A 24,169-nucleotide genomic window follows, 5' to 3' on the forward strand; every position below is an offset into this window, starting at 1 on the left:
TATTCCCTACAGCCAAGAAGGAAAGGAAAAATGCAAAGCACAGCGGCGGCATTGCCGCAGCGGTGACCAAACAGACGGCCGGCAAGTTCGCGTGAGTCCTCCCGCTAAATTCTCCCCCCATGGCATGGCATGGCACAGGCATCGCAGCGCATGGCCCTCGTCGGCCTCGTGACTCACCCTTTCTGCTGCGCATTTCCTTGCTGCTCTTCGCCTTGGGCATGATGCAATATAGACGGCTGGGTTTGCTGACTTGGTGCTTGTGAATAAATAGGAGACCTGTCAACGACGGCGACGAAAGTGGAAACGACACCCCAAAGAGCATTCCTACTTCCAACGCCTCCTCCCCTCCCATCAACACGCCCGAGATAAGACCTACGGCCGTTCCTGACAATGACAATCCTGAGCCGTCGCCTTCCTTGGATGCCCTGTCCACCACTTCGGTCTCTGCAAGCACAGCTCCCAGCGTGATACATGACTGGGCGAGAAACGGAATGGCAGCCTCTCCGAGCAACCTGATCGCCCTGGCGAGTGAATCGCCGCCTACACAGCCCTCTTCCTACGAAGACTCGGGCCGCCTTCACCATGGCTGGACGGCCCAGAGGGCCTTCATGACGCCGTCGCCGGCATCGCCCTCTCCGCCCACCAGTCACCCGAGGCGGCCTCTCAGCTACCAACTGGATCCCCAATTTGTGTCTCCGGACAACATGCCCCGGCCTTCTTCGACTGCCGCTCACCATCGCCGGAGCTCCCTTCACTCTCCGGTCCCGTACTCTCACGCTCACTCCCGCGTCGGCTCCCACCCCCCTCCGCTTCCCCACCAACCCCAGGCGCACTTTTACGGCGTCTCAGACCTAGACCTTACCATCAAGCCTCAGTCCGGTATGAAGCCGGGCGACCAGGGACTCTACTTTGGCTTCGACAAGCTCCCGAGCCCCTACAGCTCTGCTAGCTCTGGGAATGTCGTCTTGGCCGGGTATCAGGGCGGCTTGGAGGTGTACGGGGTCAGCAAAAGGGGACTCGAGCACATCGCCAGCCTCAAGGGCCTGCGGGGTGGTGTCCATTATGCCAAGATACTGCCGTGGACGGTCGGCGCAGACAAAGACTCCGTGTTCCCCTTGGTGGCTCTGGTCGTGCACGGCCCTGTACTCCCTCAGCGTGCAGCTCCGGCTGCAGGCCCGGAGGACGATGACGACACCGCGAGGAAACTCGACGGTGCGGCGAGTCCCCGGTCTGCCTATGCTCAGCAAGACGCCTTTCCTGGGCGGGGTGGCCAGAGCGGCCATGTGATTGAGGCATACCAGACTGCCGTCGAAATCTACTCGCTCAAGACAAACAAGCTGGTCGATGTCCTATTGCAGGCGCCCGCCATTCCCATCAGTGCAGAGGTTTCTCTGACTAGCCCAATTTTCCAACCTCCGCCTCCCACTGGAGCGTTTGCCATCAAGGCAGATGCCGGGACCGTTGCGGTATGCTCCGGCGCTACTGGCGAATGCTGGATATACACGCAGCTGCTGCAGGCGCAGAATGGACACGTCTTTGCGTGTACTGCCAAGCTGTGGACATGTGTGCAGCAAAGTCAGCGGGGCGGCGATGTAGCTGAGGAGGCGGATAAGATGAACCCCCTTGGCACGATTCGCCGATCCAACCCTCCAACGGCCATATTCGCTCTCAATGGCCGCAAGATTGCCTATTGCCCGGCACCGCCGTCTTCCAATATTGCCATTCGAGCCCATCTACCTGTGCCAATCCTGGGAAGAGGGGCGGGCGTTTCATCTCACACGCCGCCTCACCTTCCTTCAGTTACCGCTGCCATAGATCTACCTATTTCCGACAGTGTCGTCAACAAAGTGATGCGCGAGGCGACCCAGGAGCTCATTCAAGGCGCGAAATGGGTCGGCCAGCAGGGCTTACAAGCTTGGAACTCGTATTGGAATCGATCAACAAGCCCGCAGTCCCAGCAACAGCAGCAGCAGCAGCAACCCCGATCACCACCTCAGCAGTGGGCTGCTCGCAACGACGGTGTTGCATTTCCACCGACTCATGGTTCATCTGCACAGGCGGCGTCAGCCAAGGATCCAGGACTTGTCTCCATCGTGGACGTTGACTCGCTGGTGACGTCTCCTTCTATCCACCCTTCTTGCACGTTCGCCACGCCTCTAGGCTGCAGTTTCCTGTCGTTTTCGCCGTCCTCCTTGTCTCTGTTCACGGCGAGCAGCAAGGGAGATGTACAGACAGTGTGGGACCTGCTCCGTGTTCAACACACCCATTCCTCGCCCTTGCAGGCGTCGTTGGCCTCCCATGATAGTGTTGGTCCCCAGGTTCGCCAGATTGCCCAGTTCTCGCGCATGACTGTCGCGCGTATCATCGAAGTGGTATGGACGGAGCCTCAAGGCGAGCGGCTGGCCATGGTGACGGAGAGAGGCACTGTTCATCTCTTGGAGATGCCGTTTAGCGCTTTCATGTGGCCACCGCCACGTAGGCGCAAGGTGACGCAAAAGCCTGCCGCCGAACCGTCTGAGCCCTCGAGCTCCGCCGTTTCTCTCGCATCTGGCGCCTTTGGTGCGGCATACCAGGTGGCAATGCCCTTTGTCACACGCTCGCGCCAGGGCAGCGGTAATAGTTCAACCACTGCCGGTAGCATACTGAAGGACTCGGCAGCTCAGGGTGGGCGTGCGATTGCTGCAAGCATTACCAGCTCTATTGGAAAGACTGGCTCCGCCATCAGCCAGTTACGCCACACCGGAGAGAATCGAGTGTCTCTGCCTCCGAGCGCCTCGTTACCCTCGTCGTCGTGCGTCATTTGGATCAGAGGCAAGCGAAACGCCTCTCTCTTCAACCTGGGTGGAGGCCTTGTCCGAACGTACCCCAGCAAGTCTCGACGTCACAGCGGCAAGCGCAATACACGCGCCAATCGATATACGGATCATCGATTGCCTTTGCTGCCAGACGATACCGTTGCTCCGGCAGTTCGCCAGATCCTAGAACTGGGTGCTCAAGAAGAGTATCTGGAGCTTTCAGATGCGGAACTGGACGTTGGAACGACATTGACGCTCAAGGGCCGTCCACGCGTGGTTTCCAACACTCTTCATACCATGGGCGAGACCATTCCCCAGGCAGAAATTGAGTGCAGTGCGCCATATCAACCTTTCCACACTGACAGACGCGTCGTTCTTTGCGAATATACTCCCGGCTATGGTAGTCAGCTCGTTGGAATGTCGGACGTTCTTGCAAACTCTTCGTTGGATACCAATGCAGCGCCGACCTCCAAGAAGTCAAAGAAGGCACAGCATCTGACGGCAAATGCACCAAGCGGCGGGTCAGATGAAGCTGCTTGGGCGTTTGGGCAGGACATCTCCGTCGTCAAGCTGGATCTAGGCCTCCCCTCCGCTTTTGAGGACGAATACGACGATCCAGAGGACCACCGACCTCTGCCCCCATCAGCCATGGAGCGTGTTATGGAGTATGGCGATTCGGAGCAGATTGTCGTTACAACAAGGCGACGACGTGGAGCTCACCAAGGAGACCCTGACGGCGATGGATTCTTTGAGGACGACTGCGAGGTTCTCGATTTTGCCGACCAGAGAGTCTAAGTAAGCGGCTGCCAGACAATCTTCCTATTTCAGGACTGAGCCCTTACAATGAGATTCTTGATACTCGAGAGAGAATCTTTTTTTTTTCTTTTCTTTTTTTTTCTTGGGTATAAACTAGGTTCTACTAATTTGACAACTTCTGACATGGGTTCACTGTTTTGCTTGGCTTTCTTCTTCTTCTCTTGAGCAAAGTTGAGCAACACTGTTGGAGGATTGGTTTTGACGGATGCTTATACTCTTCGAGTCCTTCACTAAGGCTGCTCGGGATTTATCTAGATTGGATGCGCCGCCTGTACGGTTGCACGTTCCTGTATGTTCTATAGGTAGCATCTCTTCAGTTTAGCAGCTCCTGTTGCGCCTGATTATTGAATAGACACCACTCGAGATACCCAAACTAATGTCGCCTCTTTCCCCTTTAATATGTTATTCCCAGTCCTTATGATGAAGCTCTGTCTGTTGCACGAGGCTTATATGCGCACCCAAATTCGTACATGATTGTGCAAATGCACTATTAATGTTGATTGCTATGGCCACTCTAACACCCAGGTTACCCATGCATACATAGATGACGGGCCTTTCCGCACATGTGCACATATACATGTCAGGTATTATGTTTCTTCTTCTTTACGCCTTCTTCTTAGCAGCAGCCTTGGCCTTGGCAGCTTTCTTCTGGTTGCTCCGAATCATGACCATGCCGACGAAGGAGCCGACGACGGCAGAACCCAGGAGGAGGAGGATGACGGGAATGCGAATGGCCCAGGCGCGAGGGAGGAAGAAGCTCTGAAGGGGGTGGTCTATATCGACAAAGGGCTGTAAGTTGTTTGTTAGTATGATTCGACTTTCTTTCGCAGCAAGCATGCTTTTTTGGGAGGGGAGGAAGGTTTACCATGAGGAGGGTCCAGATGGTGTAGTAGAGGAAGATGACGGAGGCGGCCACAAGCATGGCGAAACCGACGAGTTTATCAAGCTGAGGAAAGTTAGCTGGTGTGGTTCCTTGCGGCGTCGAGTTGGGGGTGTTGTTGAATTGGAGGTGGTGATATCACTGGAGGGAAGGGGGGGGAAACGTACCATTGTTGGGGAGCTTTTGTATGTTTACACGGGATGCGATTTAATTGATCGTGGCGAAGAATGATTGAAAGATGAGCTTGTGTCTCCGTAGAGCGAGTAACCGGGGCGCGAGAATATAAAGGAGCGTGGGTGGTTATTTTGTTTGGGGGCGAGGGGAGAAAGAGAGAGAGAGAGAGAGAGTCGCTGCTTGAGGCGCGAACAAGAAGGTTGGCAGGCGATGTGCCCACGCTGGCATGAAGTGGGTTTTTGGGGGACGCGCCAGGGATTGAGAGTTTGATTCCGAGGGCCTTTTTAGGGGCTTTTGGTTTGCGGTACGGTTTTGGAGGTACGTGTGGCGGTGCAGTTGGTACACGGAGCTGCGCAGCAGTGTGTATGGCAGTTGAATGTAGCAAACTGTTGTAGTGCGAGGCTGCTCTGTACACTCTTAGTAGCTGGGTGTGGCGCATGCAGCAGCTGGGACATGGTCCGTGCACCCTTTTTTTCTTTTCTTTCAGCCTAGCCTTTCTGCTCTGAGTCGGACCATCTCTTTGCTCTTGGAATAAAACATCCGCGCCGTCTCGATCTTGGGTCGACGACCAAGGCAAACCAGTTTGTGCACAAGCATTGTCTCGCCTGCTCGCTTGTATCCCGCTTCGATTGCTTTCCATTTCTTTTTTAATCCCTCGACGGCACTTTCTCTCTCCAGCTAGATCGCGAACACGATGGCGTCGGCCGTGGTCGACATGCCGCACCGCGAGCGCGGAAAGCAACGAGATGGTGGCGATTCCTATCGCCCTGCTCGTGCTGCGCGCTCGCCCGTCCCAGTACCGGTGCGGACGGAGGAGGAGAAGCAGGCAGCAGCAAAGGCCGAGTACGAGAAGCTGCTCAACATGCGGTCGGGAGGCACGTACATTCCGCCAGCGAGGCTCAGGGCGCTGCAGGCGCAGATCACGGACAAGACCAGCAAGGAGTATCAGCGGATGGCGTGGGAGGCGCTCAAGAAGAGCATCAACGGCTTGATCAACAAGGTCAACACGGCCAACATCAAGCACATCGTCCCCGAGCTGTTTGGCGAGAACCTGATCCGGGGGCGGGGCCTGTTCTGCCGGTCCATCATGAAGGCTCAGGCTGCCAGTTTACCCTTCACGCCCATCTACGCGGCCATGGCGGCCATTGTCAACACCAAGCTGCCGCAGGTTGGCGAGCTGCTGATCAAGCGCCTCATCATGCAGTTCCGCAAGGGCTTCAAGCGAAACGACAAGGCCGTCTGCCTTTCCTCGACGACGTTCCTCGCGCACCTGATCAACCAGCAGGTCCAGCACGAGATGCTGGCCGGCCAGATCCTGCTTCTGCTCCTGCACAAGCCCACGGACGACAGCGTCGAGATTGCTGTTGGGTTCTGCAAGGAGGTCGGGCAGTACTTGGAAGAGATGCAGCCTGCCATCTCCATGGCCGTCTTCGATCAGTTCCGCAACATCCTCCACGAGTCCGACATCGACAAGCGAACCCAGTATATGATTGAGGTGCTTTTCCAGATCCGAAAGGACAAGTTCAAGGAGAGCCCGGCTATCAAGGAGGAGCTGGATCTTGTTGAGGAAGAGGACCAAATCACACACAAGGTTGAGCTTGATGGCGAGATTGACGTTCAGGACGGGCTCAACATCTTTAAATTCGACGCCGAGTGGGAGGAGCATGAGGAGGCTTACAGGAAACTCAAGGCGGAAATTCTCGGCGAGAGTAGCGACGATGAAGACGAGGATGACGACGAGGATGAGAGTGACGAGGAAGAGGAGGAGGAATCGAAGGCCATGGAGATTAAGGACCAGTCCAACGCCGACTTGGTCAACCTCCGAAGGACCATCTACCTTACCATCATGTCGAGCGCCGATCCAGAGGAAGCAGTCCACAAACTGATGAAGATCAACCTCCCCGCTGGTCAGGAGCCGGAACTGCCGTCGATGATTGTCGAGTGTTGCTCTCAGGAGAAGACGTATACCAAGTTCTTTGGCCTGATTGGCGAACGCTTTGCCAAGATCAACCGTCTCTGGTGCGATCTTTTTGAGCAGGCCTTTGCCAAGTACTACGAGACTATCCACCGATATGAGAACAACAAGCTACGAAACATTGCCATGTTGTTCGGCCACATGTTTGCCGCCGACTCTCTCGGCTGGCACTGCCTCTCCGTCATCCACCTAAACGAGGAAGAAACCACGTCCAGCAGCCGTATCTTCATCAAGATCTTGTTCCAGCACATCTCTGAGGAAGTCGGCTTGGCTAAGCTAAGGGCTCGCATGACTGACGAGACCCTCCGTCCCAGCCTCGAAGGCATCTTCCCCCGCGAGAACCCCCGCAACATCAGATTCTCCATCAACTACTTTACCAGTATTGGTATGGGTGTTTTAACCGAGGAGATGCGAGAGCACCTCCAGAATATGCCCAAGCCTGCACTCCCCGCCCCCCCTGCTCAGGACCGCTCGGATTCGGAGTCTGTCTCGAGCTACTCCTCTTACACTCGTTCATCATACTCCTCTCGTTCCCGCTCCCGTTCTCGATCTGCGGCTCGTCGTGGCGACAGCCGAGGCCGATCCCTTTCTCGAACACCGCCACGACGCGGTGCAAGGGATCGATCATACTCTGACTCCCGATCCCGATCTCGATCACGGTCACGGTCTAATTCCGCCTCGTCTCGTGGACGAGATCGAGGGTCGTACTCCGCCAGTCCTCCCAGACGAGGAGGCCGTCGAGATGCCAGCAGAAGCCGAAGCTACTCCTCACACTCGCGCTCCTCACAGTCTCCGCCACAACGGAATCGCGGTCGCGCGCGAAGCAACTCGTACAGCTCCTACAGCCGCTCCCCATCCTCGCCGCGACGAGAGAGGGACGCAAACTCAGCCAGCCCGCAGCCTCGACGGGGCCGACCGCGCCAGAGCCCCGGCGGTCCTGCTGGTCGCAGAAACAGCTCTTCTGTCAGTAGCGGAGGACCCCGGAAGAAGGTCAAGCGGGATGTCAGCCAATCGCCGTCCCGCTCGAGATCTGGGTCAAGGTCTCCGCTCCCTCCTTCGCGTGGCAAAAGGGCTTCTTACAGTCCGTCACGCAGCCGGAGTCCGCCTCCGCGCAGGGCAAGGGATGATTCGGCGGATCGTCCGCGAGAGAGGAGCCCTGTGCCGATGAAGAGGCGGCGGTATGACAGCGAGAGCGTGTCTAGGTCACCGCCTCCTGTGAAGCGTGGTCGGCGGGAGGCTTGAGTTCCTGGTATATCCCTGTAAATTGGTGCCGTTATTCTTTTTATTTTACTTTTTTTTATTTTTCACCAGATTGGGACGGTTCCGTGGAATGGGTTGGGATGGATATGTGTAATGGGTTGAGTGGGATGGGGGAGATTAATCCTGGGTTACCTATGCATCGAGGTTTTAGCCCCCTTTTTATTGATGTCATTAGCGATAAAAATTGAAAATGAACATTTAATGTATACATATGCCATCTCTTTTATTCCGTATTTGGTGTCACGTAGTGAAGTGATTGCAGATATCAAATTGTTCCATTCTATATATACCACGCATTACGTACGCACTACACCAATATTTTTACTCTCTATCGAAGTGGCAGCGAGGAAGACGCTCCAGATATCGGCAACGACGCCTCAGGGGCGCCAATACACGTCCACAGCAGCTGGTCCGCCGTCAAAGCACCCTCCACCTTGACAGTGTGCTTCTCGCCCGGCACAATGTCGAAGCCGTTATCGCTCAGCTTCAAGCCCTCGACCTCCTCAAAGACGAATCCCTTGACGGGCTTCTCGGCCGAAACGACGACCTCGTCCTTTGCGGGCGAGACCTCGAACGAGATGCCCCTGTTGGACAGATCGAGGAACTTGATGGGGTCGGGCCAGGCGGTATCTTGGGCGACGAGCGCGCCGGTAGAGGCATCGGTGATGGCGGCGTGCACGACATAGGGGTCGTACTCGGCCAACGAGAAGGGCCTGGTGAGGTCCTCCGGGTGGGGGATTGACGGCGGGAGCGCCCTGCCCTGGAGGACGTCGGTGGTGGAGTTTGCGGCGGCGGTGATTGTGGACTTGATGGGGTCGACGATATCCTTGCCCGAGCGGACGGAGATGAAGCGCACGACGAGGCTCAGCTCGACGGGCTTGGTGTCGTTGCTGACGACCCAGACGTCAAAGGTTCCCTTGCGGGCGGGGAGGGTCTGGTCGACCTGGCCGGTGATGAGGCCCGAGTTCTCGTCGACCCAGTCTCCCGTCTGCGTCCAGTCGTGGAACGTCCTGTGCACGCCCACGTCGACGGAGCGCAATGCCCGCGAGATGGCGTAGTAGGCCGGCTTCTTGATGAGATAGTAGTCCACCACGGCCCACGACATGGTTGGCCAGCAGTCGTTGAGCTGCCATACGAGAACGCCGCCGCATTGTCTGGCTCCGGGCTTGCCCCATTGTCGTCGCCAGGCCTTGTAAGCGGCACGCATTGTCTCTGACTGGACGATCTGCGTCAGGTGAGTGTAGCCGCCGAGATCGAGTCGGGGCCGGAAGTTGTCGACGACATAGCTGATCATGCGGCGTTCGTGACCGATAGCCTTGTTGTGGGCGTCGAGGACCATGGAGCCGGGGTATAGCTGCGCCGGGTCGCTGGCCATGCGACGCGTGGTGCTGAGATGAGGATATGCTTCCATGCCAAACTCACTGACGAATCTGCCTCCCATGTTGGCGGCCTCTTGGTATTTGTTCATAGTTCCATGCCAGACTGGTAGACGACTGTTAGCAATGCTTGGCTTTCAAAGTTGACATGGGAGAATCGAAAAGGGGGGAGAGAAGAACTTACTGTTCCATTGATGAATGTCGCCAACAGTTGGGTCGGCCGTGGGCTTGCCATCGCCCCAGGGACTGCTTGGGTGGTAAATCTTGCCCGGGTCTTCTTGCTCAACCCAAGTCGGCAGGAGATGCTCATAAATGTACCGCGCGGGGAACGAAGACTTGAGCCACGACTCGGGGTCCTTGTTCTCAAAGTCATAGTCGAGCCTGTATCTCTCCTGGACCTGGTAATCCTCATTGTTGCCCGCCCAAGCAATCACGGAGGGGTGCGTCCGCAGGCGTTGAATCTGCTGCCTCGCCTCTTCTTCCAGAGTCTTCAGATAAGACGGGTAGGCAGGATAAGAAGCGCAAGCGAACTGAAAGTCGTGGAACACCAAGATGCCAAACTGGTCACAAGCTTCGATAAGCGCATCCTCTTCGTAGACACCGCCTCCCCAGACTCGTAGCATGACTTGGTTGCCCTCTGCCATGAGCTTGGCCCATTCGTAATATCGCTCTGCTGGCACACCAGCAAGATAGCTGTCGGCAGGAATCCAACATGAGCCGCCAGCAAAGACATCGACGTTGTTTATGCGGAAGTAGAATGATTTGCCGTGAGCGTCTGGCTCCTGGATTAGCTCGGTGCGACGGAATCCAATCGACTTGGACTGGCTGTCGATTTCTTTGGCACCAGAAGCCTTGTGGTGGAGCTTGGCGTCGAGGAGGTAGCGAGGCTGGCTTCCGTATCCCATTGGATACCAGAGCTTGGGCGTCTCAAGCTTAAATGGAACCCTGATCAGTCCATCTTTGGCCAAGGAAGCATCTACTGACTGCTGGAACACCGTCTGGCCATCTAATGACAGGGCCACCGAGACTTGAGCATCTTGGTTCGGAACGCCAGCTACACGAGCGAAAATGGATCCTGAGACAGATGATAGATCCTCGCTAACCTCGCTCTGAGCCCAGACATCGTCAATTCTCGCAACGTATGTCTCGAGAGTGACGGGCTTCCAGGGTCCAGCCGTCATGAGAATTGGGCCCCAATCCCAACCCCAGTTGTACTGGGCTTTTCGTACCGGGACACGACTTCTCTCGGTCTGTCGGACGTAGAAATTGTGCTCATGGCCATGCTCCTTGATGAGCTCTTCACCTCTGACAATGGCGGAGTGGAAGACGATACGGAGGGTATTGTCGGACCCGGCTTTGATGCCGTCTGTGACGTTTACACGATATGACACAAACATATTTTCCGTTTCCAGCACTTTTTCGTCATTGAGATAGACGGTGGCAAAGGTGTCGAGGCCGCTGAATACCAGGTCTCTTGTCACATTTTCACCCTCCACGGCGTCGGGAGTAAATGTCACTTGGTACTCCCAGTCCTTGTCGCCAATCCACTGGACTGCACGCTCATTCAGGTCCACAAAGGGATCTGGGATCCTGTAGATTTGTTAGCTCCGTATTGCTGTATCTATGTGTTCACGTATAGGGGCGTACTTTTTGTTGGCCAGCAGATCCGTGTGAACCTGCGTCGGCACTTTTTCCACCGGCAACCATTCTGTCGAAGGACCCTGATGCTGCCTAAAGGTCCAGCCGCTGACCAGCTGAGTGCTTTGGCGAGACATGTTGTTGCAAAAAGGGGGTTGACGATATGTCTGACTGAAGTCAGCACCAAGCACACATTAGCTATGTGCTCTTCTTATCTCTATCTCTTTCACCTTGCCGTAACGTACAATGCGGGCAACACCGTTTAAATATGGCAAAAAAGCCCTTGAAGCATCCGATCCGGGGCCCGTGGACTTTATTATAGAAGAGCCCTGATTCCAGCAGTTCCAGCCAGTTCCAACCTCAACTCAGCCATCAACCTGCCGCTGGCTTTCCCCCCACGACAGCACGAAGCCCCTCCCCCACTTTGCGGGGATCCGGCCGAGAGAGCTTCATAGTCGCCGAAAAGCGGCTGTCGAAGGAGCAAAAGGCGTTGCAGGAACATGTTTGGGGGAGCAAAGTTGGCCGTCGTGGGGCTGAGTCGACGCCGTCTTTAGCCTTTTTCGCGTAGGGCTTATCAAGGGGTACTTGGCTGCTTGCCGGTGACGCCTCAGCTTGTTCGGTACCTCGCGATGGCTCCGAATCCAGAATACCCGACAGAGATGCTCGGAGTCGAGGCTAAAAAGAACACCTTAGCCGCTGCAGAGCGGTAGCGGATGGCTGAGATGGCGATGTATCATATGCATCTTGTTTGGATTCAGGAGATGCGTCGACCAGTCTTGGTTGTAACGAGCGAAATCAACCATCTCGAGTCACTGGTCAAGCTTAGCTATACAAGCATAAGCTGAAGGCCCTGGAAGGGGTCATTTAGCGGTGCCACAGTGGATAGGGTCCAACTTTGGGGGCTTTCCGGTGGCTCTATTAGCCCCCCACGGTACTGTTAGTGCCCATGATACAGAACAACGTGGCTATGGAGCTCACCAATAGCCTCACCAATAGCGAATTTCAAGTTCCAAAATATTACTTCTCTTCTGTCTCTTCGTTTCTTTAAGAAAAAAAAATAAAAACATTAACTAAGTATCAAATTCCATTGTTGCCGTTGAAGCAATGCCGCCGGCATCCAGATGAACCACATGTATCCCGTTCATGATAACGCCGGACAGCCAACCAGCCGTCCAATCCATCCGTCCAACCCAAACGGAGCACTTATACAGGCTCGACACAAATTCCCGTCCATATCCCTGTCGTATTATAAAAACAAATTAAGTTAATCATGCCTCAGTCAATGACCTGAGAGTCAACGCCGTGCATCTCCTTGGGGAACCAGCAATTTTCCAAATGGCAAGGCTCCCTTGGACATCGATGTCCGGCCACACAATCGGTCTGGCTGCAGCTCAGTCCATTCAAACACGGAGACTGGCGGGCAATGCCTCGCAAGGCTTCCAACTGCTGGGCAGTCAACTTTTCCCCGTGAATGTGATGGCATTTCCCATATTTGTCGAGATAGTAACACTTGCCCAAGAGATGGAAGTTGTTGCAGAGCTTACGGTCTTTCAAGCTGGAGAAATCAGACTGAGAGTACGAAAGACGCGAGTCCACCCTCTGTCCAAGCCTGTTCCGCAATATGACTCCATTGGGCGACGGTTTCGGCTCTGAACAGTACAGCTGAGCCGGAGCACTATGAGCTGGACTACTGGGCGCCTTGGCAGCGGCCGCAAAACTCAACGGAGCGTTTGAAGGCATGGGCGTTCCTGGTGGTGTGATGTGGAACGACGTTCTGCGGTTTGTCTCATTGGGAAGCTTCTGGCCCCTAAAGATGTTGTCGAATGCCACATTCTGGAACTTGTCTTTGATTGCTGCCAGCTCGTAGGCAAAAGGAGGGCCTGCCATGAGCGTTATCTGCCCCCGAATGGTCTGATCTTCGAGGAAAGAATCGAACACACGGGCGTATCCGTTGTCTCCTGGCCCCCCAAAAAACACCTGCCTGCAATGGCTGTCGCTGAGACCAAACTTGAGAGCCGCTTTGTCATATCAGCATTCAAGTTGCAAACCTAGTACACGCATTGAAACGGGAGAGGAAGAACTCTGATTCACGACGGCAGCTCACCTTTGATCTTCTCATCTGCGCATTCTTTGCCACACCCAGCGTCGATAAAGTCGCATGTGGGGTGAACTGTGTTATACCCTCGAACAAAATCTTCAAACGATGCCGAGTCAGGCAGAAGTTCTCTATATTTCTTGGACAGCCCTTTCAAATTCGCATATACACGAATCACCACCTGCGCGTTGGCAGGAAGGGATGGAAATCTTGTCTTGATATCCTCGGCTATCGCTTTCCTCAGGAGGCTAGCTACCCTCTTGCCTCCCAGTAGGCCCTCTCTCACAAATTCATCTTGAAACTATGTTATTCATAAACAGTCAGCACATCTCCGGCCGCAAGGGAGAGTAACGGCACAAAGCCCGTGTATACTCACCGGCATATTGTCGCCATCAATTATAACCATACTAAAAACATGCTCATCCTGCGTCGCCGTGATTAGCTCTCTCTCATATCCAGGTGATAATCGGTTTCCGCTCACTGTTTTGCGTCGCAAATCTTCAATCTGCTTCTCTGCTTGATCAAGCTTGGTGCGTTTGAGCTCAAGCATGTCCTTTCGGTCTCGAAGATCCATATGCGCCTCGGCGAGCTGCGCCGTCAAATCGCTGATGTGCCCGAATAAGTCCTAGAAAGAGTCTTAGCCTGTGCATCATGGACAATTTCATTGGCAGCAACGGATTTTGGGACCTCACTGAGATCAATGCATGTTTACGCTCATCTTCTGCCATGACTAAATTCCATTGCTCCTCCAACCTCCTCAGCTGCTCTTGATTATCCGTCATCTCCAAGACTTTGAGTGATTCGAGAAATGTTGAACATAATACTCACTCTCGGAGAAGACGCATGTTTAGCGAGGAAGAATAAAACAAGTATAGATCGTCATTTTATATGCATAGTAGAATGACTGGTAGAACGACTGTGCAATGCCCTTCTCACCTCAAGGCCTCGCCCTGTGACTCTGATTTGGCCACCGAGGTGGCGCTCGCACAGCATTGCGCTGGTCGAATAGCAGCACGACATGTCGCAGCGCAGGAACCGATAGAGCCACCCGCATGTCCAATTGAAAGTTGAGAAGCGGCAGGCCAGGCGGACACGACACGACAACATGACTTTCATGTGAAGCGCAGCCACCGCTTAATCAAGCTCCTCCTCCGGCCCATGCAGCGAACTTTGGCTGCATATCAAATATTAAAACCAATATTTGAGAACTCACTTCCACTTGGCTGCGAGGGCCGCATATGCACTTTACTTGTTGCAGGCCTCGGAAAGGGCACCCCTGTTTTTTTCATCTGTTTAGCAACTTGGACGATCGACAGCCTGACACGGGGCACGCACACGCATGCAACTCGCAATCCGTGCATAGCAATGGGTCCTCAGCGGCGTATTATATGCATACGAATCTGCGATGCAGGCCGCCTTGGCGACCACTAACAGGCTGGTCGAGGCAACCCTCAGCCAAAGGATGTCGTGGTATAGCAAAAGGTCCCCGCCCTCCCATTCATGCTGCTGGGGCCAGGTTCATCGCAGGATTCAGCAATGGTCAAATTGGCCGGAACTGGATCCCATTGGCCGGGATCTGCAGAAAATATCCATGAGACTGTTTCCCCTTTTAATGGCGTCTGGAATCAAACCTGCGGGTGTTGTTTTCTCAAAAGCACTAGATAGGAATTTGGCAGCGCTATTCTTATTAGCATCTCGATATTGACTTGTCTCCCGTCACAGTCTGGCGGCCATATTGCATTCAAGAATGCCTCTTCTCCCTTCACCAGGTGCACCACTCTAAAGATTCTTAGAGTAACCTGCTTGCCAGACTGCATTAGACTCGGAAAAATCCTTGAAACCTATTTCAAGATCGACAACTTGGTTAAATCCTAGAGGAAGAAGCCATGAGTAAGTCAGTCCCATAACATTCCGAATACTTCTTTTTGGCGATTGATATCTTGTTGGTGATCGTCACGCTGCCAAGAAACTACTAGCATTGCGCCAGCAAAGTAGCTTGAATGTCGATTGTCGGTGATAATAGGTGTCTGATGTCTCGTTGAAATAGACTATAACTAGGACCCTTGGCAATATCAACACCAAGTTCGTGCCGTTGATGCCCGCGCGATGCCTCTCTCAGTAAAACGATGGAGGTAACCGAGAAGTCGGATCTTACTCCCACGATACTAACATGGAGAGGAGTCGGAAAATAGTAAGAGATTGCAGTAATGGAATGACTTTTGATGAAGTGAACTCGAGTCCGAAAACCACTACAAGAGAATGAAGCATGTGCATATGGGGGTAAAGAGGAGCTTCATTCATGAGCAAGGCATTGTCGACGCTCCTTTCTCAAAGGAGAGCAAATGGCAAGGATGGACAAATCGCTAAGTTCGCAAGGATTTTGGATCTTCAGGCAATGTCGGGGCACCTTGCCATGACTTGCTAGTACGTCGTATTCCATTCGATATTGAATGAGCTCGCTCCCTCGGGTTGGATTCTCGGTCGCCCTGCAGTTTTTCAGCGAACCTACATACCTCTTAATCGGCACTTGACATCGACCAACGATGATTTTACACTCTGACGATTACGATCTTCGCTGCGTCGACGAATTGATTGAGACGAGGTTATAACCTTGGAAATAAGGCTCAAATGGAATATGAGGTGAAAATCAGCAGGTGGAACATACAGGAGGGAAGGAACGGGACTGCACTCCGATAATCCGATCCCCAATATGCGATGTCGTCATGCTATCACAGATATACACCTTCCCTTCCTCAAACACTTTCTTATCGGGAGAGACAACTTGCCGTCGAATTCTTGCCAATACTTACAATGCAATTATCATGCAACAACATCACGGCCTTCCTCTTCAAAGAGATGCCGGGATCTGCACGCCAGGGGTCGGGACACTTATCCATCTTTTTGTCCGTTTCAACACCTCTTCTTATTCCAGATGGATAAGATATTCACTTGAGCAACCGGTATTCGAATTACCATGTTTGATTGGCGTCTGAACCTTACGGAACTAAGGGCATATCGAGCCGTCTATCGTCAATCTGGCGTCTTTCTAGTAAAGTAATTCTTACACTTTCTTTATTACATGCTCCCCCTTGGCCATTCTCCCCAACCAAAAGCGGTATATCAGCTAACCTGCTATCTTGAAGGAATACACACCCAACAACCACGCCCCTTCCTTTCATCGATATCGGGCCGTTCTCGCCTCGAGCCAATGTCGGTGGCATATCCTATACTAACGAGACGGCATAACAGGAAGCAGCCGGCATGCACAATCTGATGCCTGAGAGAAACTAAAGCGGTTTATGGGGTGCATTCAACTGCACGTGTGTCTATGCAAGAGGTTCTCGGTGTGCTGGGATTATCGATGCACGCTTACTGCCGGATGTCTGTGCGAAAAACCAATTTCCTTGATCGGGTTGATGCTTGCTGTGAGTTATTAATAGCCTTGAAAGACACTCATCAGCTTGGCTAATCTCTCCCTCAAGCAGTGAGAATGCAGCATTGACAGCAAACGACGAATCGAAGACGCATCTTGATGACCACAAGCTAGCACGGGCAAGGAAAGCAAGCCGCAAGATTACTTCCCAGTCACCAGGCCGCACCACTCACTCACCACAGCTGCATCCACATACAGTAGCACGAATCAAAGCATGGAATTCGGTTTAGAGGCGGGCCATCAGTGAATTAATTGCCGTGTGCATATTCATCACCTGCATGCAGACCGAAATACTCATTTCACTGGCTGACGCTCCCTGCGGTGACAGTTGGCAGAGCGTAATTGGAACGTCTGTTTACGCGTCACATAATTAATGTACGCCTGGATTCCCACTCTGATCCTGATTTTTGCTGATTCTCCTGTGGACAAATTGAACAAAAGATCATTCACAGCCAGACCAGGAAATTAAGGGACGCGAGACGCCTCATTGCAAGAGATCTTCTTTTAGCGAGGGCGGCCGAGTCTACGTTTACATCATGACCCCTCAAGACTGTGTAAGTTGGCACATGCATATTTACCCACACCCACACCAAAAAGCAGCCTTATGCATTACACATGTACTAATGCTTGCATCCAACATCGAAAAAAGATCGAGCAATTCGTAACCCAACATCCTATTGAAGCTGCGACTCTCCTGGGCGGATTAACCGTCACCGCTGCCCCGATAGCTGTTGCTGTCCCCTTCTTGGGCGCACTTGGCTTTGGGGCTGGTGGCGTGGCATCTGGTGTGGCATGTCAAATCTGTGAAAGCTCGGCCGACGACTGACTGTTTTCTCGCAAGGCTCTTTGGCTGCAGCCGCCCAAGCGAGTTTAAGCCCAATTGTGGAAAAGGGCATGATGGCCATTCTACAGAGCGCGGGAGTTGGAGTGATGGGGATGGCCGCCGCGAGGGCAGCTCTACAAGCTACTGGGGGAGCGGTGACTGCAGGGCCCGTATACACGCTTCTGCAGTGCTTGAGCGGCAATGCCATGACAACATGAGGCTGGAAAGCGAGTTTCGGTTAGAGGGAGGGGGCCAAAATGATGATCATCTAAACACGGTACAGTAGCTCTGCGACTTTGCTAAAAGATAATGCATTAGCTAGTGTCTATTCATGTACTGTACGAAGCAACCCGTATCTTTGCTACCCAACGGCGACGGGCCTTGTATCTCTCCTCAGCCTCCCTTGCTTCCCACAGGTGTCTCATCCGGACACAAGCTCGTCTCTGGACGCAATCTCCTGCTTCGCCTGCTGCTGTGCTTCCGTCTCCTGCTTATCCTCAGCCACCCCATTTCCGCTCTTTGCCTTAGTGTCGTCGGTCTTGTCTTTGGCCTTGCCCTTTTCCTTCTTGAGAGAAATCGCCCCCTTGGCCAGGGCCTCGCTCGGCAGCGGCCGAATAATCGGCTGGGCCACCCACCAAGGGCGCTTGCACCTCTTGATGGTCCCGATAGAGCTCTCCTCCTCGGGCACACCCTGGATGGCCCGCTCGCCAATCTTGTCCAGCTCCTCCTCGAAGCTCCGGCCGTCCGTCTGCTTGTATTCCAGCAGGCCCTCGGCCACCCTCTTTTCCACGGCCGCAAGGACCCGCTCGTAGCCGTCGATGCCGTCCTTGCGGGCTCTTGCCAGCATATCTCTGATATCGGTGTGCTTGGTGACAAAGTGTCTGAGGACGTGGAACATGTGGGGCTGCAGCGCCGAGAGGTTAGGCGACGAGTCGAGTTTCTTATCGTCGTCCTTCTTCCTCTTCTTCTTGGCAGGCTCGTCTGCGTCGTCTGAGCTTTCGGTTTCCGTGATCCAGGCAGTGTCATCGCCGGGGACAAACAGCGGCCGTCTCTGTGGAGGCTCTGCGTCAAACACGTATTTGTGCAGGATGTCGAGGTATCGTCTCGTGATGGCATCGACTCTCCATCCACCTTTTCCATCCTTGCCTCTCCAGTACTCCCTGCTATTCTCTTCTGCCGGCGGCGGGTTGCCGAATAGGCCGGGATCGCTGAGGTTTCCCTCGGCCGACATGATGCCATCCGCTCCAGTGGCCTCCAAACATTTCTGTAGATCCCCGTCTTGTAGAATGTTTCCGTTCGCAAAGAGTACAGTTTCCGGTGGCAGATTATCTCTGAGGAATCTAATCATGTCCCAATCCGCAACTCCAGTAAGATGTCCCTTCTGTTCCCGTCTCCGTCCATGTACCGTCAATATGGAGGCTCCAGCTTTGAGCACCATCTTTGCGTATTCCAGAGTCTTCTCTCTTGTCTCCAGCACACGGATTTTGGCTGTGACTGGGATAGAAAGCTCCTTGTGCAATGTGTTGATCAGCTTGAAGATGAGATCTTGATCCTCCTGCAGGAACGCTCCGTAGTGGCCCTTGCGCGCAATACCCTGCGGGCACCCAAGATTCAAGTCGACAGCATCGCAGTATGGAACAACGTGTTGCGCCGCAGAGAGCAGCGCCGCGGGATCGTTTGCGCAAAACTGTACAAAGAGAGGACGGTCAATCTTGGGGTTTCCGTCCAACCACGGCTCGTTGGATCCCGTGCGAACGGCTTGGTAATGTGCTTTTCGGTATTTTTCGTCTTGGGAGAAGAGTCGAGCGTGGAACATGGGCGTGTAAGCTAGCAGCTTGGACTGCTCTGAGGGCAGCAAGAAAGAACGTGTGAGCATTCGCCAGGCCTATCGAGCACACGAGTTAGCAAACACAGCATGTAAACCGCCAGGATCCATGCAAGACAAACAAACTCGGATTGGTCCACCATGGGAGCCACGATAAACTTGGGGCTCCCAATGCTCTCGTAGAAGGCCCGTCCATGGAGCTTCTTGGGGGGTTCGGCTCCCTTGGCCGCCTCTGTCGCAGTCATAGTTGCAACACCGCGAAAAGCACTGGGAACAGCCGAGAATCGAGACTGAAGCAACAATCGATATGTCACAGTCTGTCCAAGCAAGCTCTGCCACATAAGTGCTCCAAAGAAGCACTGCTCATGCGCTTATTGAACGGAGATGTCGAGTGAAGGGTCTATGGGCAAAAAAGAAAATGCCCCTAGATTTTTTTTTTTTTTTTTTTTTCTAAGGCGGCGTTGAAAGGAAAAAAAAAAGCCATCAAATTGACGTTTACTAACATGGCGGGGCGCCGATTGCCTTTCGGCATTGGCAGCTGATTAATACTGTGCCAGGACGACACTAAATTTCCCCAGAATATCTTCAACTTGGGATGACATCAAATGCGAGATCAATCCCTCCGGTTAGTTGCCTGTTCAACACAACAAGCAGCAGAAGTATCTACCAACCATTGCTAATTTTAGACAGCTAGATTGATCATCCCACACAAATGCAATTGTGGGCTGGGCACGATCCGTCCCACTCTTGGCAGAAATCATGGGCAACAAGGCATCTAAGCAAGAATTGATTAAAAATACCGAGAGTTTTTATTTGCTGAAAAAGGAGACACCAGACACATCACGCTCATAGACTAAATCCGGCTATAGAGACATAGTGAAAATGAAGCAGAGGAAAACACAAGTTACCGGCCTATATTTCACCTTCCAATCGGCTGAGTTGCCATACCTAAACGTGTTCGCCTCAACAGTCAACCCTAAATGCTCGTCCTGTGCCAACGTGGCATCGCGTCATTTTAACATGTTGATGTTCTTCCATCCTCGGTCCTCACAGTTGAGCCATAGGCCGCAACCACGAGTTTCCGATCTTTCAATGACGACAGACGACATCATCCGACGCCGGCTCTTCCCACCTTCCCCGATCGCCCATTCCTCGCGCCAACGAGTTCCAACTGAATATTAATGAGATGTATAGTCTTTGGGGGCTAAATACCATGACATGTAGTGAGGTAGTGTGACAAAACGCCCGTGACACCTTACTATGCTGTCCCTAAACGCCGCAAATGGTAAATGTGAAGAAATACATGGTTGGGCTTTTAAAACCCATAGTAGCAGAGGGGAAAAAATATCAGCTGACAAGATTTTCGTCCATCGGATAATATCATCAGAAGAAATGCGTATAAATCTTGGAATTTTCATGGACTTCCATTTCCTAAACTTGAGTTAGCCTAACTCCTTAGAGAATCCACACTGGGTGAATTATTGAGTTTCAACGAACCATTTTGAAGCTGTTCAGCTCTTCTTTGATTTGCTGAGCCAGCATCGGTGTGAGACGGTTGCACGTGGCAATTTCACCGCGGCGGTCATACTCCTGGCTAGGCCACGTGTCGTAAAAGATGATGCGTGGTGAAAATGTAGCATTTCTCTTGGGGCCGGCCTGGGGGGTTCCGGGCCGGCTCTTTCCAAGCCTGCCTAGAGCGCTCATGAAGTAGTCCTCAGTGCCAATAGCAATGGATCCAGCTCTTTTGCCGTCATCATTTGGCGTACTCGGCGCACTTGAATTGGGTGAGTCGGCGACAGCTGGAATGCTTGGCAAAACAAGATCAGGCGATTCCGATGGCCGAATGGAAGGACTTGAAGAGCCTGGATCTCATGTCAGTTAATCAGCCGCGATCAATGGGGAAATAGAAATCTCGAGGCTATACTTACGCTTCAAGATGCCTTTGCGAACAGCCGCAAGTACCTCTGCACGCTCTTTCTCACCACCCACAATGCTCTTACGCGGCCCAGAGTTATCCGTTCCTGCGCTGCCTAGACGCTCCGCGCCAATCTCAGGGATCTGGGCAGCGTCAAGGGAGTTGCGCTCAAGGCGGGGGAATCCCGTACCACCCTTGCCGCTCTGGGGGTCCGCGGTTACATTGACACGTCGAGTCTCTGCTTCCACAGTGATCATGGACACAGCAGCCTGTCCCTCGGTGACAGGACCATCGGCCGCCGGCACGCCCACGACAGACTTTGGCCGGAAGAGGCCAACTAGTGAACGGGTACTCTTTTTCATGCCACGGCCCATCTTCCTGATCATAATAGAAGCAGATGAAGCGGTAGATGAGATGGAGAGGTTGTCCGTCGATCCACCAAAGAAGCGACCACCATAGATGCTATTACCAATACCAGCAGCTTCTTGTGCTTCGGCAATTCGCGCTTGCTCAGCGTCATAGGCCTCTTCAGCTGTTGGGTCTTTGCGGAGCTTAGATGCATCCACTCTTTCCATGCCTTCGCCTTCGGGGCCAGCAGCCTTTCGAAACTCAGCAGCGCTTCCGAACGAAAAGGCTCGACGAAGCCTGGAAGTCTTGGTCTTTCCCTTGACATCCTTCTCATTGATGGCCGCAAGCTGCTTTGCTGCGGGCGACACCACGCTCTTGTCCGAGGGCGCCGCGGCGGCGGCATCAGTAGCTTGTTCATTTGCCATCGTGGCAGGTTTGGATAACGGAGAGGGACTAATCGTCCGCTTAACTCCATCGGCAGATGAAACTCTCGCCGGTATATTTGCTACCTTGAGCTGATCGCTCTTGACCGGTGTTTCGTCAGCGCCCGGTGAAGAGGGGTTACCGGTGGGGGTAGTCGGATTGCGGTTGGAAGACTGCACATCAATCCCTGGTTAGTATGCACACAACTTACAAAAGGGCCCCCAAAATCCACAGTGTGATTAGGTGATGAGCGGGCGATGAAATGTAAAACTTACCGAGGCAGATCGCGAATTACTGCTTCGACTGGACGATGCGCTGTCATTGCTTCCTTTACGAGCGTGCATGGGAATCTTCTGAGCAACTTGGGGAGACTTTTCACTCCTGTCGGCGCTCCTGAAATTAACAGCTTGCTCTGGACGAGGGGCATTTTCAGGCTTCAGAAGGGGCCTGAATGAATCTGTGGATTGTATGGTATGCACACTTCGGCGGCGCATCTTCTTTGCCTCATCCGGAGACGGTCTGCGGTGCAGATTCGAGTCGTCCATGGACCCTCCAGGGCCCAGCGAAGGAGAAGCTGCAAGGTTTGGGACGGACCGGGAGCCGCTGGGTGCATGGTACATCTGGTTTAGATTGCCGGGACTGAGCGGAGGGTTCGAGCTTTGAGATCGGCTGTTTGAGTGGCTGGGTCTCCGGTATCGATCAGGTGCATTCTTGGACGCTCCGCTGGAAGGCAGCGCCGACTGTGAGCCGGTAGAAACGTGGGAAAGCTGCGGGCGTGATGAAGAAGTAGCACTTCTGGACGGAGACTTCATAGAATCATCACGTGTGCTGCTGCTACCGTGACTGCTGCTGTGGCTGCTGCTGTGACCGCTGCTATGACCACTGCTATGGCCGCTGCTATGGCCGCTGCTCTGACCGCTGCTGTGACCACTGTTGTAGGAAGGAAGCAAGGCCATATTCGTAACGGACGGGTTAGGGCGATGAGAACGTTGAACCAGACTAGGGTCGAAAGTCTGCGTGGGAATGCCGGAGGGTGCCGAGTTCGTCCGGTAGGTTCCATACTGCTGCCATTGCAAGCTCTGATTCAGATTTGGCGTGGGTGCATAAGCATATGACTGAACAGGAACAGTGCTCCCTCGATAGCCCCCTCCTCCTCTCGGTGCTGAGGTTGTGTATTGATGGTGCCCGTTAGATTGGCTTGCAGGCATCATGCCTGAGGGTGTTGGTCGTTGAAGCATTGTCACCGTACCAGTCTGCTGCTGATACGTTTGGACCAATGCAGCCATAATCCTCCCAGACTGGGAACCAAAAACAACCGTGCTCGAAGCAGCAATTCCTCCTCTCTATTATATAGGGGTCTCGCTACAAAGTTCGGAAATCTTGGCGTTTATCAATAGAAACAGACGGCAACGCTTTCACGATCAATTCGGAGCCGATGATGCTATAACATTACTGAATATTAGCTATTGCTCTCACATGGTTGTAGATGGCATTGTCCATTCGAAAAGGAACAGGACTACAGCAAAAGAAGAAAGAAGGCGGAACATATCAAAAGGTGGTCAAACCTTTCTCTTTTTTTTTTTTCGTATTTCGTTTTTCAAGAGCTGGGAACGGATCAACAGCAGATATGTGCGGATATTTTCGCTTTCGATATTTTTTCCAATTAATCGCAAAAGAAGAATGGCTGGTGTGACGATTGTATAGAAGGACGCCAGCGGCCAAGGATGCTAAAAGATTCCTCGCGTCGAGATGAAGAGCTCACTATTACCACGAGGCCACAATCGACTATTACAGGGCAAACGGCTAACTGTTGAGCACGATCAAGTGTCACATGAGACACGTTGGACCACAACTAGCTGCAAAGAAACATGGGGGGTTGTGCAGATATCGGTCGTTCGTATCGAGATGTCAACTTTGAAGGTTGAAGGTCGGAGGATGGCTCTGAGGTATTACGGGCTCAGAAGGAGAATGACGGGTTAAAAAAAAAAGGTAGGGCTTTCTAGGCAGAGCCAGTCACCAGAACAGGAAGAAAAAGTTGAGAAAAAGGAAAGGTAAATGCACAAGACAGAGACAATACAGTCAGAAATGCCGACGTGTGTGCAATAAAGCGCAACGCCCAAGGTGATGAAAGGAGAGAAGAGAAACAAGATGGCTCGAAGACGAAGGCTGGGAAAGGGGCACGGCGAAGGCGTAGCGGAAAAGCGTGCTGTGTAAACTCGGACAGAGGCAAGGGCGCGAGAGAAAAAGCAGGCGAACCAAGAAGCAGAAGGGGAAGTCTTTGGGGATGGAGAAGAAAGAAAGAAAGAAAAGAAGAGAGTGAAGGTGGACGAGCCGCAATGGGTTCGTGGTCGATGGTGATGGTGATGGGCTGAGGAGAAGAGCAGCCACCCTTG

The 24,169-nt window shown here is 53.2% G+C and overlaps 9 protein-coding genes across 9 annotated transcripts; 4 read left to right on the forward strand and 5 right to left on the reverse strand.

Annotated features, from left to right (window-relative positions):
- Positions 1 to 491: 491 nt before the first annotated feature.
- Positions 492 to 3,986, forward strand: TRIVIDRAFT_214494 (uncharacterized protein; the record flags this gene model as incomplete). The annotated part of the gene is made up of 1 exon (XM_014095355.1): positions 492 to 3,986. The coding sequence occupies one exon, from the start codon at positions 492 to 494 to the stop codon at positions 3,588 to 3,590; it is 3,099 nt and encodes a 1,032-aa protein (XP_013950830.1).
- Positions 3,987 to 4,214: 228 nt separating this feature from the next.
- On the reverse strand, positions 4,215 to 5,802 carry TRIVIDRAFT_195535 (dolichol phosphate-mannose biosynthesis regulatory protein; the record flags this gene model as incomplete). The annotated part of the gene is made up of 3 exons (XM_014095621.1): positions 4,215 to 4,400; positions 4,477 to 4,557; positions 5,800 to 5,802. 3 exons carry the CDS (start codon positions 5,800 to 5,802, stop codon positions 4,215 to 4,217), a joined length of 270 nt encoding a protein of 89 aa, XP_013951096.1.
- TRIVIDRAFT_65615 (uncharacterized protein) lies at positions 5,360 to 7,808 on the forward strand (the record flags this gene model as incomplete). The annotated part of the gene is made up of 2 exons (XM_014095356.1): positions 5,360 to 7,122; positions 7,430 to 7,808. The coding sequence occupies 2 exons, from the start codon at positions 5,360 to 5,362 to the stop codon at positions 7,806 to 7,808; spliced, it is 2,142 nt and encodes a 713-aa protein (XP_013950831.1).
- A 420-nt stretch (positions 7,809 to 8,228) lies between these two features.
- TRIVIDRAFT_56881 (glycoside hydrolase family 2 protein) lies at positions 8,229 to 11,051 on the reverse strand (the record flags this gene model as incomplete). The annotated part of the gene is made up of 4 exons (XM_014095357.1): positions 8,229 to 8,613; positions 8,644 to 9,382; positions 9,461 to 10,866; positions 10,924 to 11,051. 4 exons carry the CDS (start codon positions 11,049 to 11,051, stop codon positions 8,229 to 8,231), a joined length of 2,658 nt encoding a protein of 885 aa, XP_013950832.1.
- A 1,138-nt stretch (positions 11,052 to 12,189) lies between these two features.
- On the reverse strand, positions 12,190 to 13,791 carry TRIVIDRAFT_227483 (uncharacterized protein; the record flags this gene model as incomplete). Its single annotated transcript, XM_014095358.1, has 4 exons — positions 12,190 to 12,932; positions 13,019 to 13,310; positions 13,386 to 13,634; positions 13,702 to 13,791. 4 exons carry the CDS (start codon positions 13,789 to 13,791, stop codon positions 12,190 to 12,192), a joined length of 1,374 nt encoding a protein of 457 aa, XP_013950833.1.
- A 3,187-nt stretch (positions 13,792 to 16,978) lies between these two features.
- Positions 16,979 to 17,483, forward strand: TRIVIDRAFT_65612 (uncharacterized protein; the record flags this gene model as incomplete). The annotated part of the gene is made up of 3 exons (XM_014095359.1): positions 16,979 to 16,996; positions 17,092 to 17,227; positions 17,284 to 17,483. The coding sequence occupies 3 exons, from the start codon at positions 16,979 to 16,981 to the stop codon at positions 17,481 to 17,483; spliced, it is 354 nt and encodes a 117-aa protein (XP_013950834.1).
- Positions 17,484 to 17,686: 203 nt separating this feature from the next.
- TRIVIDRAFT_41234 (uncharacterized protein) lies at positions 17,687 to 19,335 on the reverse strand (the record flags this gene model as incomplete). Its single annotated transcript, XM_014095360.1, has 2 exons — positions 17,687 to 19,150; positions 19,213 to 19,335. 2 exons carry the CDS (start codon positions 19,333 to 19,335, stop codon positions 17,687 to 17,689), a joined length of 1,587 nt encoding a protein of 528 aa, XP_013950835.1.
- Positions 19,336 to 19,882: 547 nt separating this feature from the next.
- Positions 19,883 to 20,649, forward strand: TRIVIDRAFT_187445 (uncharacterized protein; the record flags this gene model as incomplete). Its single annotated transcript, XM_014095361.1, has 2 exons — positions 19,883 to 20,521; positions 20,588 to 20,649. One exon carries the CDS (start codon positions 19,973 to 19,975, stop codon positions 20,270 to 20,272), a length of 300 nt encoding a protein of 99 aa, XP_013950836.1.
- Positions 20,474 to 23,062, reverse strand: TRIVIDRAFT_123725 (uncharacterized protein; the record flags this gene model as incomplete). Its single annotated transcript, XM_014095362.2, has 5 exons — positions 20,474 to 20,521; positions 20,588 to 20,958; positions 21,019 to 21,949; positions 22,052 to 22,622; positions 22,746 to 23,062. 5 exons carry the CDS (start codon positions 23,060 to 23,062, stop codon positions 20,474 to 20,476), a joined length of 2,238 nt encoding a protein of 745 aa, XP_013950837.1.
- Between the last annotated feature and the right edge of the window lie 1,107 nt (positions 23,063 to 24,169).

This window comes from Trichoderma virens (genome assembly GCF_000170995.1).
Source record: "Trichoderma virens Gv29-8 chromosome Unknown TRIVIscaffold_90, whole genome shotgun sequence".
NCBI lineage: Eukaryota > Fungi > Ascomycota > Sordariomycetes > Hypocreales > Hypocreaceae > Trichoderma > Trichoderma virens.